We start from the raw sequence: 17271 nt of genomic DNA, 5'->3' as shown, positions 1-17271 counted from the left end.
CAGGACCCTTAGCTTTTCAACACACAGTCATTTCTTTTTCTTTTTTCATTTTAGGAAGTAAAATAGTCAGGAAAATAAGCTATTGGGTATCAACGCCTTTAAAATGCCACCCATAGATGATGTTCCAGTATGTATGTCTGATATTAAAGTTGTGTGAAATTGGCAGGTAGGGGCCATTCAGGGGTCCCTACATCAATTTGAGTTACCTCTTTGAGGTCCTGCTCCATCTCTAAGAAGACATAAACACCTCTGAGCTATCCCCTTCCCCTTTGGATTCATCAAAAATCAAAGCACACCCTTGGTCTCAAACCTTATGTTATGTTTTATCATGACTGAATCTTGAACAAACTCAGAGTAATTGATTCACACAATGGTTTTCTTCCTTTTAAAAAACACCAACACCATCAGCTTATTTACAGTGAGTTGAACTAGGCTTCGGAGTGGACTGTATTTCAGATTTCAGTGGCACTCTGTGAAAGGCCAAAATTCATTGCTCTACCACCTCTCGCCTTCCATTCTGCTCAATTCACTATGTTGAAGCAATGGTTCTTCAACATCAACTTCGTTGGACTGGTCATGTTGTGTGGATGCCTGATTATCGTCTTCCAAAGCAACTGCTCCATTCCGAACTTAAAAATGGAAAAAGTAATGCTGGTGGTCAACAAAAGAGCTTTAAAGACTTGTCTCAAGGCAATTTTTTTAAAAAAAATGTAGTATAAACACCAACAATTGGGAAACACTTGCTTGCAAGTGCTCCAATTGGAGAACAGCCTTTACCAAAGGTGTCATGGGCTTTGAAGACACTCAAAATCAGGACGCAAGGGAGAAACGTGTTAAGAGGAAGGCACGCTTGGCAAATCCACACCGTGATCAACTCCCACTCAGTAACCAATGTCCCCCTGTGGAAGGACATGTGGATCCAGAATTGGCCTCCACAAACACTTACGGACTCATTGTTAAAACCATGTTTAGGGAAGACAATCTTACTTGGCTACGAGTGATAGAAGAAGAAGAAGAAGAAGAAGAAGAAGAAGAAGAAGAAGAAGAAGAAGAAATCATAGTTGTGGCACCCTGTGGCACCCTCCTTGGCTCAATGTCCAGTGCAGGGGGAACTGGTTGTGCTGCCCTAAATCTGCCTCTGCTAGGTTTCTACATGTCACCAAAACTACACTCAATCAATCCCCTTTTGTAAAGTTGTCTAAATATTCAGTAAGCTGATTCTAAACTTATTCACAAGACAAATCAGACATCCTCTAATTCAGTCAAGATTGATCAACATTTAAATAGCAGGGATGAACAAAAGCAGGAAGGGGTGATATGAATTTATAATTAGAGTCCATAGACCCATTTTAGAATTGCTTTATACTTTCTGAAAAGTTTTCTGAAGAGTTTTAGAAATGCTTCAGCTAGCAACAGAGTACAGAAATAAATTGCAAATCTCTCTCACTTGCTCTCTCTCTTTTGATGCTGTTGCATTTGGGGACATTGGGGGTGTGGAGAAAGAATAATGGAATTGCCCATAAACCATTAAAGCACATTTGGCCTCCGAAAAACGAATTCTGACTTTGCTAGCATTTTATTGACAGTGATTGTAAGCCAAGAATGGTAGTAAAAATAGATTTTGCAATGTAGGACATATAAAGCACAATATTGATATTATATGAATGCTGTACTTGAAACAAGCATATTTACAGCTGAAAATGGTAAACAAAAGGGCATTGTCAAGTACATAATTCACCTTTCTTCCACTCATATTATTCACACCTTCCTTACAACCTAAGGATCCATTTGAGGGAAGATGTGAAATTATCAGGCTGGAAGAGGGTAGAATTTTATTCTTGCCATTATCTTGCAGCAGAATACAATTCTTAGTACAAGAGGTAGACAGGGCCTAAACAGATATCTTCTCCACATTCCACAATCTTCCCTGATTTGCTCTGCCTAGGTACCACAAACAGAAGCCTCTTGGCCACTTCTAATTCCTTACACAAAATGGTGAGCAGGCTAGAAGCTTCTACAGAGCAAAACAAGAAGTATTGACAATACAGTCATACCTTGTGTTGCGTTCCGCTCTCCTTACAGACTTTAAGCTTATGAACGCAGCAACCCCAGAAGTGTTTACTTCCAGTGATCTGTGTGCTTCGTGCATGCGCAGAAGCTCTCAATCTCGTCATGCACATGCGTGGAAGAGGCACTCTAGTTGCAGACTTTTCGGGGTACGAACAGCTTCCCGAAATGGATTAAGTCTGCAACTAGAGGTACCACTGTAATGCTGACTTACTGGGTTGTTGTTTTTTGCAGGTGTGGAGAGGTGTTCCCTGAAGTCATCTCTTGTTAGTACCTGTCAGAGTTTTAATTCTATAACCAGGAAGAGAGAACTTTGCACCCAGTGTAAGCCACAAGGCTGGACATAGCTTTTTACTGATGTGGGTAGGAAGGGAGAGAGAAAGCCAGGAAAGAGACAGGATTCAGTTTTCTCTCCCCACTCCAAATATGACAGATTTAAATGCTCTGGAAAGGGAGCACCATCCTCAATAAGGAGGAAATGGATGCTTGGATTTTCCCTAGTGTATAGGTAGCAGTGTTCAGCATTATACTACCATCCCTGCTTTTACAAGAGGCTTGTTCACACATTACACTGAAAACATTTACATGCTGTCTCTACTCATGTATAAATGTTTGCGTGAAAGGGCATACATGATTAGTACAGCTTAACTCCTATGTACACAGGTGCAAAGAGTTTAATGGCATACCCTCCAATGTTTCTTCGAAGAAAATAGGAATGTCCTGTCATCATCATCATCATACCCCCACCCATCTGACTGAGTTCCTTCAGCTACTCTGGATGGCTTCCAACATATATAAAAGCACAATACAGTAAAACATCAAGCATTTAAAACCTTCCCTATACAGGGCTTCCTTCAGCTGTTGTCTAAAGGTTGTACAGTGGTACCTCTGGTTGCGAGCGGGATCCATTCTGGAGCTCCGGTCAGATCCCAAGGAATTTGCAAATGGAGGTGCTGGGTCTGCGCATGTGCATGGCACAATTTAGTGCTTCTGTGCATGCACGCACAGCAAAACCCGGGAAAATACTTCCGGGTTTGCCACGTATGTATCCCAAAGGATATGTAACTGGAGGTGAATGTAAGTAGTACCACTCTATAGTTATTTATCTCCTTGTCTTGGGGGTTGCATAATTCCATACCCTTCAACATTTCTTCGATGAAAATAGGGACATTCTAAGGAAATGTGGGACATTCCGGGGTAAAATTAGAAACTGGGATGGCTTCCAGGGACTGGAAAATAGGGATTCTTGGGGGGGGGGTCTGTAATGGGGCTTATTTCTAAATCTCCCAGCTTGCAATTAGACTTACACGCAGGTAAATCTGCACAAGAAAAACCTGCATAAGATTGTAGACATGGAAAGCAAGTATCTGTCTCTTGCAAATACAAACACACAGGGTTGGAAGAGAGTCCCATTGTGTTCAATGGTAGTTGCTCCAAGTGTGCATAGGATTGCAGTCAAGCAGGGCATTTGTACACATGTCTACTCAAAAGTAAACCTCACCAAGTGAAATTGAACTTATGGTTAGGTAAGTGATCATAACAGTGCCACCTCGATGATTTCATATCCCTCCTAAAATAGCCAGATTTTGCTTAGGCCATGGAAATCAACTGCTGTTGGTCCATCAAACACTTTGCAACCTGACGTTTCCCATTTCAGACAAAAGCAGTTGAGATTTGTCTGCTTTATTGTGCTTAAGAATGAGATCCCTGAAGTTGCATGGAGGATTTTGATCCTCATTTATCATTCACTTCCATGGGAAATAGGGTCCACATCTCTTAGGCGGCTTTACAAATTGAGGAATAAGCCAGTATATTAACAAGGGAAACCCTTCCTCTGACAGTCTCTCTTTGAGCCCTAAGGCTTCTTCCGCATGCCCCGTTGGAGACTCAAGCTCATTGTTTCCTCTTGAAGCAATGAGGCTGACCCAACTGGTGTTTAAAATCTGGGCAAATACCGTAGATTCATACATTGCTGTCTGCTTTCCACCCCCAAGGCAAAGCTGTATGTCATAATCACAAGCAAAGTACCTTTCCTTCTTCATTTTTTCCATGTTAAGAGGATAAATACAGCTCCCTTCAAGTTTTCAGATCATGCTAATTTCTTGCACGAACACATCAAGGCAAAACGTTTCTGCACACAGATATTTTGAAATATTGTCAATCTGAGAAACAGAAGGGGAGAAATGGTTTCTGAGGTTTACCAAACAAACAGACATTCAGGCCAATTCACACTCTATTTTTTCTCACTGTTGCATCTGGGCATCACTCGTTCCTCTACCTCATCCAGCACAAAGTCATTGGACTCCTTCAGAAAAAAACTGTTTATTGAACATGGAGGTGAGAATGTATCTGATCTTTATTATTGCATTCTGATTTGTTTGCACAGAGGTTTTATGACAATGAGCATTCATTTATGACAATGAGCATTCATTTTTGCCTGCACAGTGATTATACAGCTACCCATTCATCCCAGACTTCTCAGTGCTTTTACCATCACTTTCCTAATAGCAAGAAGTTCAAGGGGCTGTTATTTATTTTTTTAAGTGGATTTGTTTTGCCAGACAGCCAGAGCACTTTACTCTGCTTCAGTTGTGCAAACCTAAATTTCTGGTATGCACCTGAACCACTCCTGAAAAATACTGCTATTCTGGAAACAAGCTTTGTGTTTATGGCTAATTTTTCTCTTGCCACTTGGTTTAGAAAAAGCAACTGGCTGCATTAAATACACACTTTTAGTCCTTAATTAGAATGGGGTTTGCTCACTTCTGTACCTTGGTCTACCACGTAACAGCAATTATTGAGAAGCTAGGTATTTAGCAACATTAAATGTTCCTTGATACAGGAGAGCAATGGCTGGGTTCAGTTGATTTCCAATACAGCCTTGACATTTGAGAGTTTGTCCTAGTGAAAGTGTTCCCCATATGTTTTCCTGTGCTATAATTTTAGGGAGTTCTGTGGGTTAAACCACAGAGCCAATCAGAAGGTCAGCAGTTCGAATCCCCGCAACGGGGTGAGCTCCTGTTGCTCGGTCCCTGCTCCTGCCAACCTAGCAGTTCGAAAGCACGCAGTGCAAGTAGATAAATAGGTACCGCTGCGGCGGAGAGCTAAACGGTGTTTCCGTGCACTGCTCTGGTTTGCCAGAAGTGGCTTAGTCATGCTGGCCACATGACCCAGAAGCTTTAACCAGCTCCCTTGGCCAGTAAAGTGAGATGAGTGCCGCAACCCCAGAGTCATCCACGACTGGACCTAACGGTCAGGGGTCCCTTTACCTTTACTTCCTCTATAATTAGGAAACGTAGATGATTTCTAGGACTCCATTTTAATGGCAGGAGGAGGAGGAGTTTGGATTTGATATCCAGCTTTATCACTACCCTAAGGAGTCTCAAAGTGGCTGTTGCAATTGAACAACATCTAGATGGGCCAAGGTTACTGACCCTTGCATTAAAATATAAATACAGTCGTATCTTGGTTTTTGAACAGCTTAGTTCTCAAACGTTTTGGCTCCCGAACGATCGAAACTTGGAAGTAAGTGTTCTACTTTGCGAACTATTTTTGGAAGCCGAATGTCCGACGGGGCTTCCACAGCTTCCGCTTGGCTGCAGGAGCTTGCTGCAGCCAATCAGAAGCCATGCTTTTGTTTTCAAACATTTTGGAAGTCGAACGAACTTCCGGAATGGATTCTGTTCGACTTCCAAGGTACGACTGTACTAAATTCATTGACAACTGCAGCTCACATACTTCTGCTGGGTGGAATTGCATGACTTGTCTTTCCATAAGGATTAGCTGGCTTTTTGTGGTAAACAGAGTCTCTGCAAAAGGTTTGGTACTGATGAAAGCCCAACTGGCTGTCTTAAATGCTATATTCCTGTCCCATCAAGATGTTGTGACATTTCCTCTTAGTTCTCTGAGGTGGCATTCATGTCTTATGAGATAAGGTTGAAACCAGCTTGATGTCGGTCCAGATGTCAACCTGAATATCTCTCGCATGCATTTACTAAGGCCAAGTGTGCCACAAATCCAATGTACTTTGTGGTGATGGACCTATCTGACCCTCTTTCTCCCATCAGAACACTTCATTATTAATCTTCAACGGGTACAAAAATAATGCAAAAAAGTGTGCTAGCTATTTTATTAACATGAGGGATTATGCTTTCAGCAATATATCAGAAAGTATTTTATCTAAGCTGTATTAGCGATTACATTTGCATTTGAATTTCAGCCCCCATCATTTCATATGCAGAAACAACCCCAGAGAAAACAGGACAACATTCATCATGTTAGACGGATCTGTCACAGGAAAAGAAACTGTTGAGGCTATTCTAATTTAATTTTCCCCCTTGATTTTTATACCCCCTTATCTATTAGCTCAAGATGGTGCAAAAAAAAAAAGACACCCCCAAACAAATACCTAATACATTAAGATGGAACCATAAAAATCTTATGACATAAACAATATGCATCCTTCCAAAATTTATTGACAAGAAAAGCAACCTTCCTCTCTCCCACAGCACTGAGAACACATCCAAAAGGAATGGTGGCGTCTTAAAATGCTTCTGAAATGCAGCTAGGGAAGAATGTTGCATGGCTTGAAAGCTTCAACTGAGAAAGTTGATCCATAGACCTTTGAGATTCTAAGTTTGCACAAAAAAATGAGGATGGGAGGAAAGAAACCTTAACTGGTTGTAAGGGCTGAATATGCAGGCTTTGTACACCATTCAAAGCACCTCCCCCCCCAAAAAAAACCCCCTCACACTACAAATCCTGTAGCTGGTAAGGGTGCTGGGAATTGCAGCTCTGTGAATGGTAAACTATAGTTACCATCGTTCTTTGGTGATGCGTGTGCTTTGAGTGTGTGGTAGATACACCGCCAGAATTAGAATTGACACCAAATGTCACCTAAAGCAATTGTCTGAGGCAAAATTACCTGAAGGAAGTGAAAAGAGTTTGGCTAAGGAAAAGTTACATTTCTTACAATAGGGGGAGTGTCCCAACCATTAGGCAGTGAGAGGCAGTTACCTCAGGCAGCAAAAAGTTAATAACTGAATTTTGTATTATTGTATTTTCAATTCTTGGGAGAGGTGCTTGTTGGACTTTCTGCCTTAGATGCCCCAGTAATGGATACTTCACAGCTTTACTAAAGGGCAGGGAGAACAGCTTCCTGCTCCATCTTGGGCAGAAAAATGTCTTGGCTCAGTCCTGATTCAACACAGGTTTCCCCGAACAGCACTGAATGTGAAATTTGGATGTGAATTCAGTGGTTTCATGACCTTTCTTGGATGAAATACGAAGAATCCTGAGGAAAAGTTCAAGGGAGCTTTATGTATTTGTAAAGTGGAATTCTGAGGCACACTTCAAAGGAGAAACTTCTTAGGGATGTTAAGAGAACTAAAAAACATTTTAAAGTGATGGTGTGTGATGGAGGGGGCAGTATTCACTCATATCTGTAAGGATGTCTCTCAGATCTGTGTATAATTTCAAGGTACTGTATATAATTATATCTTCATTGCATCACTCTCTATTTGAATCATAGAATTGTAAGGTTGGAAGGGACCCTGAGGGTCATCTTGGCAGAGACTGCTTTAAATTATTTACCATACATTTCCCCCAGGATTTTGTCCTTAAAATACCTCTTTCACAACAAACAGCCTGATTTAGAGTGGCAAATTTTAGGACCCTCAGTGTCGATGCTTCACTTTCCCCAACCGTTGTGTCCTTTGGAATGCACTGGGGCAGGAACTGTCTCACCCTATGGATGTATGCACCCATAGCTAACTGAAACGAGAGGCGATGTCAGCTGAGGCCTCTAGGCTTTCATGCCATACAGATATTTACTACAAAGCTGCATAACGTACCCTGAGCAGAAAGGTGTTGGGGTAACTGAAGATACACTTTCTCAGCACTGGCAACAGATTCCCAAGTGGAACATAACTGCAATAAACAAATAATAAGAAGAAGAGTTTGGATTTGATATCCCGCTTTATCACTACCCAAAGGAGTCTCAAAGCGGCTAACATTCTCCTTTCCCTTCCTCCCCCACAACAAACACTCTGTGATGTGAGTGGGGCTGAGAGACTTCAAAGAAGTGTGACTGGCCCAAGGTCACCCAGCAGCTGTATGTGGAGGAGCGGAGACGCGAACCCGGTTCACCAGATTACAACTCTATCGGTCTTAACCACTACACCACACTGGTTACTGCATCATACTCGCTAGTTTAGTATTCTCCAATTGCTCCTACTTTCTGGTACCCAGACTGAGCCCAACATTCCCAATGAAATCAATTTCCTGGATTGAATTGTACAGACCTATAACTGGGTTTTTCCTCGGCCCGGTTCACACATAATGCTAAGCAGATATGAGGAACTTTTTGGCCCTCCAGTTGTTGCTTGCAGAATCAGCCCCAGCAAGCGTGGCCAATGGCCTTTCAGCAACACTTGGAGGGCTGAAGGTTCTCCAGAAGTTCTTTCTTCTCACCCCCTTCTGTGAAAAGCACACATGGAAATAATGAAAACTCAAAAGAGTATTGGGTTGGTAAACAGTGGGAGACCGATACGCATTTCCCCAACACCTGCTTTTACAAGGTCCAAAGAGTCAGACTGAACAGAATGAGAAATCACACACTGGGAAATATTGAGACAGACTGCAGCCTTTAGGCCTCTATAATGGCTGAAATTCTCTCGTGCCTATTCAGGGGGAGACAACGGCAAGTGCCCACAGTGGAACAGCCTCGAGGTGCTGCGTTGCTCCTTTCAGGCTTCAAATGCCTTTCAAAGCTTGCAGAATGAGCTAACAATAAAGAGGATTGTAATTCAAATGTTAATATCTCATTAAGTTTTATGAGCAGAGAGGGAAGAGGGAAAATAGAAAAGAAAGCAGCAGCAATGGAGCCTTTTCATGTGGAGTCAACAATAATACTATATAAAAAAACCCATACAGTACACTTGCCAATAGACTTGGAGGTATTTTCTGCATCATTCTGCTGTCACTGGGCCATAGCATCAATGGGAGAAAGCAGAAGGAAAGAGCTTTGGGAATTTTCCTTTAAAAAATCAGCACAGACTTGAGATGGAATGGACTTGCTGATCTACTCATGTACAAGGGACACAAACTGGATCAAGACTTTCATCCTAGCCTGCAAGATGGCCTGGTTCACATATTATGCTAAACCACAGAGTATTAAACTACAGCTTAGTGTAATGTGTGAACCTTGGTCCTTGCCCAGAGGCTTAACTATGGAATGTAAAAAGAGCCTGCAAGATCAGGCCAATGGCTCCTCTAATCAAGCATCCTCTTTTCACAGTGGCCAACCAGATACCTCTGGGAAGCACACAAGCAGGGCATGAGATCAACAGCACTTTGCCCACCTGAAAGTCACAACAACTGGTATTCAGAGGCATAGTGCCTCTGGCAGTGGAGACAGAACATAGCCATCATGAATTTGTCTGGTCCTCTTTTAAAGTAATTCAAGTTGGTTTGTTGGTTTAAAATAATTCAAGTTGCGGCCTAGGACCCATGTACCTATGGGACCACCTCTCCTGGTATGCCCCACGGAGGACCTTAAGGTCCGCAAGGTGGTTAGATTGGTCTCAACTAGGGCCAGGGCCTTTTCAGTACTGGCCCCATCTTGGTGGAACGCTCTGTTACAAGAGACTAGGGCCCTGCAGGACTTGACATCTTTCCGCAGGGCCTGCAAGACAGAGCTGTTCCGCCTGGCCTTTGGTTTGGACTCAGTCTGACCCTTATGTTTCCCACCCCTTATGGTTTTGATCTATGGGCTACTATTAAAATGAGGCTGCATTTTAAATTATATTTTAAGCTGTATTTTAAATTGGTTTAGTTTTTTATTTTAGTTTTTAATTGTAATTTTACGGGTGTTAGCCACCCTGAGCCCAGCTCTGGCCAGGGAGGACGGGGTATAAATAATTTTTTATTATTATTATTATCACTGCCTTCTATGGGAGGGAGTTCCATAGTTTAACAATGTGCTGCATAAAGAAGTATTTTCTTTTATCCGCACTGAATCTTCCAACATTCAGCTTCACTGAATGTCTACAAGTTCTCATGTTATGGGGGGGGGGGGGCTTTCCTCTATCTGCATTCCCCATGCCAGGCATAAATGTGTAAACTTCTGTCTTAACACATCTTATTCACCTTTTCTCTAAACTCAAAATCCCTTAAGCTGTAATTTTTCCTTGTAGGAAAGTCCCTCCATCCTCTTTATCATTGCCATTGCCTTTTTCTGAATCTATTCCAGCACCTCCAGACCAGAACCATACAAAGAATTCCAGATTCAGTCGCATCACAGATTTGTACAATGGCTTTATGACATCAGCAGTTTTATTTTCAATTCATTTCCCAATTATTCCTACATGGAATCTGCCTTTTCCACAGCCACTGCACCGTGGGTCGACATCGCCATCAAGCATCCCACTACGACCCCAAGCTCCCATTCCTGGTCAGTCATTCCCAGTTCAGAAAATGTGGCTGGGCTGTAGTCACTACCAAGGTAAAGGTAAAGGGACCCCTGACCATTAGGTCCAGTCGTGACCGACTCTGGGGTTGCAGCGCTCATCTCGCTTTATTGGCCGAGGGAGCCGGTGTACAGCTTCCGGGTCATGTGGCCAGCATGACTAAGCGGCTTCTGGTGAACCAGAGCAGCACACGGAAACGTCGTTTACCTTCCCGCCGGAGCGGTACCTATTTATCTACTTGCACTTTGACGTACTTTTGAACTGCTAGGTTGGCAGGAGCAGGGACCGAGCAACGGGAGCTCACCCCGTTGCGGGGATTCGAACCGCCGACTTTCTGATCGGCAAGTCCTAGGCTCTGTGGTTTAACCCACAGTGCCACCCGTGTCCCCTAACAACAGTGGCTCCAATGTAAAATGGTAAACAGGAGAGCTTGGAGGGGTAAGGACTGGTCATGATAGCTATATCGTACCTCCATTGTTGGAAACAGCATCCTCTGATTACCGGTACCTGTTTCTGGAACTGCAGGTGAAGAAAAGGACCTTTGCACTCAGGTTCTGCTAATGGAGTTCCTATGGGCATCTAGCTGGCCCTCGTGAGAACAAGATGCTCAACTAGATGAGCCTTTGGCCTGATCCAGGAAGGCTCCTATAATCTGTCAATTAATGCTAAATCTCTTACAGAGAAGAAACATTGAAGCAGCACAGCACAAGGCCAGCCACTACAGATAGATGAGATATATTTTTAAAATCTAGTGATTTTACTTGCTATTGTCAAAACTATTGGGCATCAGGAAAAGAGAAAGAAATGCACTATCTATCAGCCAGGTGTTTGACAGCCTGCTGTGTCTGTCCTCGTAGGCTGCAGAGCTGCCAACTTTTCAACCATTTTTTGTCATTCAGCTTTTAACTGCTGCTTGATGAACAGATATCTGTAGATGAGAAAGTTTAGCCCTGTGCTTTGAAAAGCTTTGCCTGCTGATTTCTGCACAGCAAACTCCTGTTTTGGGCAAAAGAGCTGGCTAAGGAGATTCCTTTTCCTGATCAGTTGGCAATCTTACCAGTCAGGATTAAAAGGGGAGGTTTATCAAACACCTGTTGCGCTAATTTCACCTTGGCGGATCAGAAACACTGCAGTTAGCCAAGCCTGCAAATGTGAGGATTCCACCAAAAAGTTGCTTCATAGATCTGGCCCTCATTCTGCAATTACTCACACATCTGCTAGAAATCAGCATTGAGGTTAGGGCAGGAGGAGGGACCAACTGTGGCTTTGTATGTGGAAGGCTCCAGGTTCAATGAACCTGGCATCTCCAGTTAGAAAGGAGCAGGGAGCAGATATAGGGAAAGTATCACACAGCGGTAAATCAATCAAAGCAGAGTCTTCATAAACAGAATGAAACTTTACTAAAGAAAATAAAGTTGTTCATAAACAGCATAGTTAAAGAGCATACACAGAGTGCTCATAGCAACTATCTGACTCTTCACAGAGGCACAGTCTTAGTTACTGATTTACTAGAGTCCTGGAGCCACTCTTGTCTGCAACAACACAACACACACACTTGCTGAGACACACACAGAGACATTGGCTACTTTTATAGGGAGAATGAGTCATCACTCAATATGAGTCGTGAGTCACAGTGACTTAGCAGTTTGCTGTTAGCAGTTAGCAGGCTTGAATGATTGTATAGTCCTTGTAGTCCTTACTGCTTCTGTTCTCAATAACCTTTGTCTCATGACAGAAAGAGGCTCCTTGCCAGAAGAACCCAGAGACCCGCTGTCAGTCAGAGTAGACAATACAGGGTTAGATAACCAAATAGCCTAACCTGGTAGAAGGTAGCTGTGGCAATGTTCAGGCTGGCAGGAGAGGATATATTGTTTATTAATATCCTTCCTAACTTGTGCTATCAAGTTCCTTTACTTAGCAGAGTGCATTCCTCTTTACACAGCAGAAAACTAGTTGCAAACTCGTGTGAGTTTCTTAAGACAATACGCAATTCAATCTTGCTTGTCCAGATTGAAATATGTTCTAATATTTTCCTGGTAAGACCCCTTGAATCCCTCCTAAAAGAATAAAGACACCACAGTCTTATTCATAAGCAATAAAAAGAAAGTTTACTTGTGATCAGGCAGAGCACAGTATGATCCCTGAAGGCAGGCTTAAGGCTTAAAGCTACAAGCATATACAAACAGGTTTACCCCATATGTGGGTTGACCTAGTGACTGCAGTTAGCAGTCTGGGATGCAGTTAGCAGGATGAAAGGAAGATGGAAAAGAGAGAGAGTGGTAGCATGCCTTGTCCTTTTACCAGGTCTGGAAAGGTCACACCCACCCACTACTCATATGCAAGGAAGGATGCTCCAGGCCAGGAGGAACAGAAAGTTTTTGACTGGCTGGACCAAACATTCCCTTGCATGTCCACTCTAGGAAAACAAGGAATGTTGTACTTGACTGTTCTCAGTGGATTCCATCCCACAGTAGCCACTTCCAACCCTCTGCCCACCAAGAGCACAATCCTACATGCATCTATTTGAAAGGAGGTCTCATTGAATTCAAGAACACAGTCACAGTAGGGTGGGGAAGGGAGATCAAAGATTAAGGTTATCCCTTTAAATTGGCAGGCGCCGGATTTTAAGACCAAGAAAAGGAAACAAAAGAAGAGGCAAAGCCTCAAAATAGCATTGGAAAAATGTTCTTTTTAAAAAATCAAATCAAATAACAGTCCTTGTAAAACAATAGCACGCCCAGCATGTTTCAGCTGACAACAATAGCTTCTTCGTGGTACAAGATGAAAGGTTCTCCTGTCAAGGCAACAGCTTGCTGAGACAAATAAAAAGGATTTGTTCACACAACACACAATCAACCTCCAAAAGCACACTTCCAGATGACCTGTTTATTATGCATTTTATCCTGCTTTGATTGCAGGGAGATTACTTAGTGTTGGCTATTTAAGGAGCATTCATTCTGATTTATCTGCAGGGAGGTGAGATGACCCTGGTTCCTGCAACAGCCAAATAATCTGACCTGACATAAGAAAACTCCTGATACCTATTTAAATTGGCACTGGACCATATATTTTTCCAGAATGAGGGCCACACAGAGCTATCAGCCCTAGGGCTTGCTGCTTGCTAATTAACCAGGGGTTTGGGATAGGCCCTCCAAATCACCTGCCCAGAAATATGGAGAGACCTCCACAGAATGTGAGACTGAGATTTTGAGCGGCTATAGAGAAGATTGCTTCCAAAAATGAAGCGGGTACAGCTCAATCCCAGCTTTAACCCTTCCTTAATGTGCATAACAGAGTCCTGGAGCAGAGCCTTAGCTAAAGTTGTTTTGACTCTCCTTGGCTTCCTTCTCTGGGGAGCTGCTGTGGCTTTAGTCCTTGGTGGTGCATTTGTAATCCTCACCTACAGAAGCTACGGAGTCTTCTTTCAGAACAGATTCTTCCTTGTGCCAGGCTGGCTGGCCATCATGGCTGCTCTTCTGCTGGTCCCCACCGGTGCTTTGGCTATATGTGCCCCAGTAAAGAACTCTCGCCATCACCAGGGGACTTTGATGTACTTTCTGTTGGTCCTTCTCTGCCTAGAGGCATCCTCAACCATCATGACCCATGTCTACTGTGTCAAAGCGGGCCATCAACTGAAAAACAGCATGGACCACTTCTTTCACCAATACAACAGAACTGCTCCACATTACCGTAGCAACAGGGCTGTTGATGTAATCCATAAGCAGCTGAAGTGCTGCGGAATCAACAACTACACTGACTGGACGGCAGCGCTGCCAACTCATCTCCAAGCTGGGCATGTCTTTGCCCCCGAAAGCTGTTGCAAAGAGGCTTATTTGGACTGCAGGGGTGATGTAAGCCAGCCGGAGAAGCTGTTTAAGGAAGGCTGTCTTCAGAAACTGGAAGGGAGGCTGCATTTTGTTATGGGATATATGGCTTGGTGTTGTATGGTGGTGGTTTGGTTGGAGATGCTGGCTGCTCTTAGCAATGGAATACTTATGAAGGAACAGCCATTCCAAGACTTCCAAATTCTTGATTCTGCTGCTTTCTCATAAGCAACAAAACTAGTCCCTTTCCATCTTACCTGAAGTTATTGTGCACTGCTCTCAAATCTTGAGATGGCCTTTGTAAAACTATGGGAAATATGAGACTAAAAACTCCTCTTGGTATATAGATGCCAGATTCTCCTCTCTCTCTCTCTCTCTCTCTCTCTCTCTCTCTCTCTCTCTCATACTAAATAAATGAATGCATCTGAAAACTTTGGACTGTGGGCAATTTTTCTAGCATTGCATGTGTGACAGTGAATACTTTGATACTGATTGCCTTTGATACTGATTGTACAGTTGCAAACTCTTCCACTGCTCTGGAAGTAGAGCTGTCTGAATGTTGGCAGTCCAGCTTTAGCGAGGGAAAGAAAAAAATTCTGTCGGTCATTAAACCTCACACAGACCAAGGTCTGGAAAGAGGTCCCATCAGGTAGAGAAGTTAAGAGAAGAAGGTCTGCAGTGGAGAGTAGGTACATAAAAGAAAGATTAAGTGAAAGAAAGGGAATTATGCTAGAAAGGGCACTGTAGAAAGGAAGGATGAGAAAAGAATGAAAGGGGGTCTGACAAGGGTGGTTTGGAGGGCTCAAGGCTGCAGGCCTGGGAACTTAGTATTCTGAGATATATGACTGCTGTGCCTTTAAGAGTTGTCAGGCTTCAGAGAAATGGCTTCCGCCCCCACTTTGGCTGTGCATCAGCAGAAGAAAGCAATTAGAGTCCCTTACCATTTTAAGAGTGTTTAATGATAACAGCAAAAGAACACAGCAGCCCTTCTTGGAGCGAAGGTGCTCCCAATTAAGTTTTCCACCTCCTTCCCAGAGTCATCTTCACTTCCCCTTCTTGCAACCTGATCTCTCAACCACTGAGCCTTTTGCATAGCAACCTCCTTGCCTTGGGAGAGAGAGGCTGGGCACTCTCAAGCGAAGGGGAGTCAGTTATCTCTCTCTCTTCCTGTTCTGCTTCCTCTAGCTGTTTCCCACTCAGCTCTGCCCAGCTGTTGTTTTCAGAACTATGTCCCTCTGCAAACCTGTTCTCTAAATCTATGCTGCTCCACTGTTCCCGAGTAGCTTCAGCATCCTGGTCAGGACCAGGAAGAAGGGGAGGTTTCCACCATTCCTCTTCAGAGCTGTAATCCTCAATCTGGTCTCTGACAGTTGTACTGAAAGATGTGGAATGCAGTCAGTGCAGTCAAACCAAGTATTCATGTTTGCTAGATAGGCACATGATGGGACTTGAAGCTCACAGAAATTACCTGTAAGTTTGCTAGAGAGAAACCTGTGAGAGACACTCCCACTGGGCCCTGACAGCAGGAGGGCATAGCCATATATATTGTCCTACCTGCCTGGGCACATCCTCTCTGTCTTCCCTACCTCTTCATCTATTCACCAAGTGAACAATGTGAGGACATCTGAGTCTGAGCTACATGCTCAGACTCCATCTTAAGCGAGACTGAAGTATGTCTTTGTAACTGAATTACTATTTTAAGTCTGCCTGAATAAAGCTGCTCCTGTTACTCTTCAACAAGTATTCGGGGTGAGTAAATGTTATTTTTACCTTTCGCAAGGCTGGTTGTGTGGTGGTTGTTTCAAGGGGGAGAAGAGGAGAAACTAGCAGGAGAATCCCTTCTGTATAAAAGCATCCTGGATTCCTTAAATTCAAAGGCTAAAACTAGCCTATCTAAACTAGGTTACTATCTAATAAATATATCCCAATGAAAGGTCATTCTTTTCAGTAGTGCTTCTTTTGTTTCCTGGCAATCCTGAGGGCGAAGAAGCAGCTAGGGGTGGGATGGAGACTGGATTTTATAAATTGATTGGAACTAACTGGGCAGTGCTTGGGCTGCAGGCCTCTGGTTAATGTTTATTCCAACATTTGCAAAACTAAAGCTACTGAGTGTGAAGAAGATGGAAGAAAGGGGTGCATTTCTTGTGTGTTTATAACTGCCCAATTTCCCCAATTTTCGCATCCAGGATGGCAAGCCTTCTATAAACATTATTTCACTGATGCATCACCTTGTTCCTGAAGGTCTCAGGGTGCAAACCTAATCCCTTACCAGCAGCAATAGGACTTGGTGGTGTGGCACTGTCCCAGTGCCAAGGAGATAAGTAACTATACAACTTTTAGAAGACATCTGAAGGCAGCTTTCCTGTATAGGGAAGCTTTTAAATGTGTAATGTTTTATTATGTTTTTATATATGTTGGAAGCTGCCCAGGGTGGCTGGGTTAACCAAGTCAGACAGGTGGGGTATATATAATAAGGTGGTTGTTGTTGAATAGGACGTTCCTATTTTCATCAGAGAAATGTTGGAGGGTAGGAATTAGGCCAAGGCCTGCATAAAATTAGGCCTGCTTACTTGTGCTGCCCACCTGTGTGGACAGCAGGGATGGGGAAGCCATGATCTTCCAGATGTTGATGGACAACAATTCCCATCATTCTTAGTCATTAGTCTTCTGCCTGGGGATGATGGAAGTTGGAGTCCAGCAAAATCTGGAGAGAGCCACAGGGTCTCCACCCTTGTCCTAGACACTAATGTGAAAGGGAAACCAAGGAAGAGAAGCAGGTACCATTCAATTTTCTTTTTTAAAAAATAAATAAATATATATTTATTGAGATTTTACAAACAAAGAAAATTACAATATAAAAAAAAATAAAAAGACAAAGAAAAAAGATACAAAAATACAGAAAAAAATACAAA

The 17271-nt window shown here is 43.0% G+C and overlaps 1 protein-coding gene and 1 long non-coding RNA gene across 2 annotated transcripts; one reads left to right on the top strand and one right to left on the bottom strand.

Moving 5' to 3' along the window:
- Positions 1 to 6522: 6522 nt before the first annotated feature.
- LOC310752371 lies at positions 6523 to 8540 on the bottom strand. The gene is made up of 2 exons (XR_014542921.1): positions 8370 to 8540; positions 6523 to 6698 (listed from the first exon to the last, which is right to left on the bottom strand). It is a non-coding gene; the product is annotated as an uncharacterized lncRNA (long non-coding RNA).
- Positions 8541 to 10383: 1843 nt separating this feature from the next.
- LOC310752871 (tetraspanin-3-like) lies at positions 10384 to 14790 on the top strand. Its single transcript, XM_083594000.1, has 2 exons — positions 10384 to 10519; positions 13508 to 14790. Exon 2 carries the CDS (start codon positions 13775 to 13777, stop codon positions 14585 to 14587), a length of 813 nt encoding a protein of 270 aa, XP_083450126.1. The 5' UTR covers positions 10384 to 10519; positions 13508 to 13774; the 3' UTR covers positions 14588 to 14790.
- The last annotated feature ends 2481 nt before the right edge of the window (positions 14791 to 17271 follow it).

The sequence above is a fragment of the Podarcis filfolensis genome, assembly GCF_964270895.1.
Source record: "Podarcis filfolensis genome assembly, chromosome: 17".
NCBI classification, from domain to species: domain Eukaryota; kingdom Metazoa; phylum Chordata; class Lepidosauria; order Squamata; family Lacertidae; genus Podarcis; species Podarcis filfolensis.
Note: the sequence above shows the minus strand (reverse complement) of the source record. Positions and strands in the feature narration are given on the sequence as shown.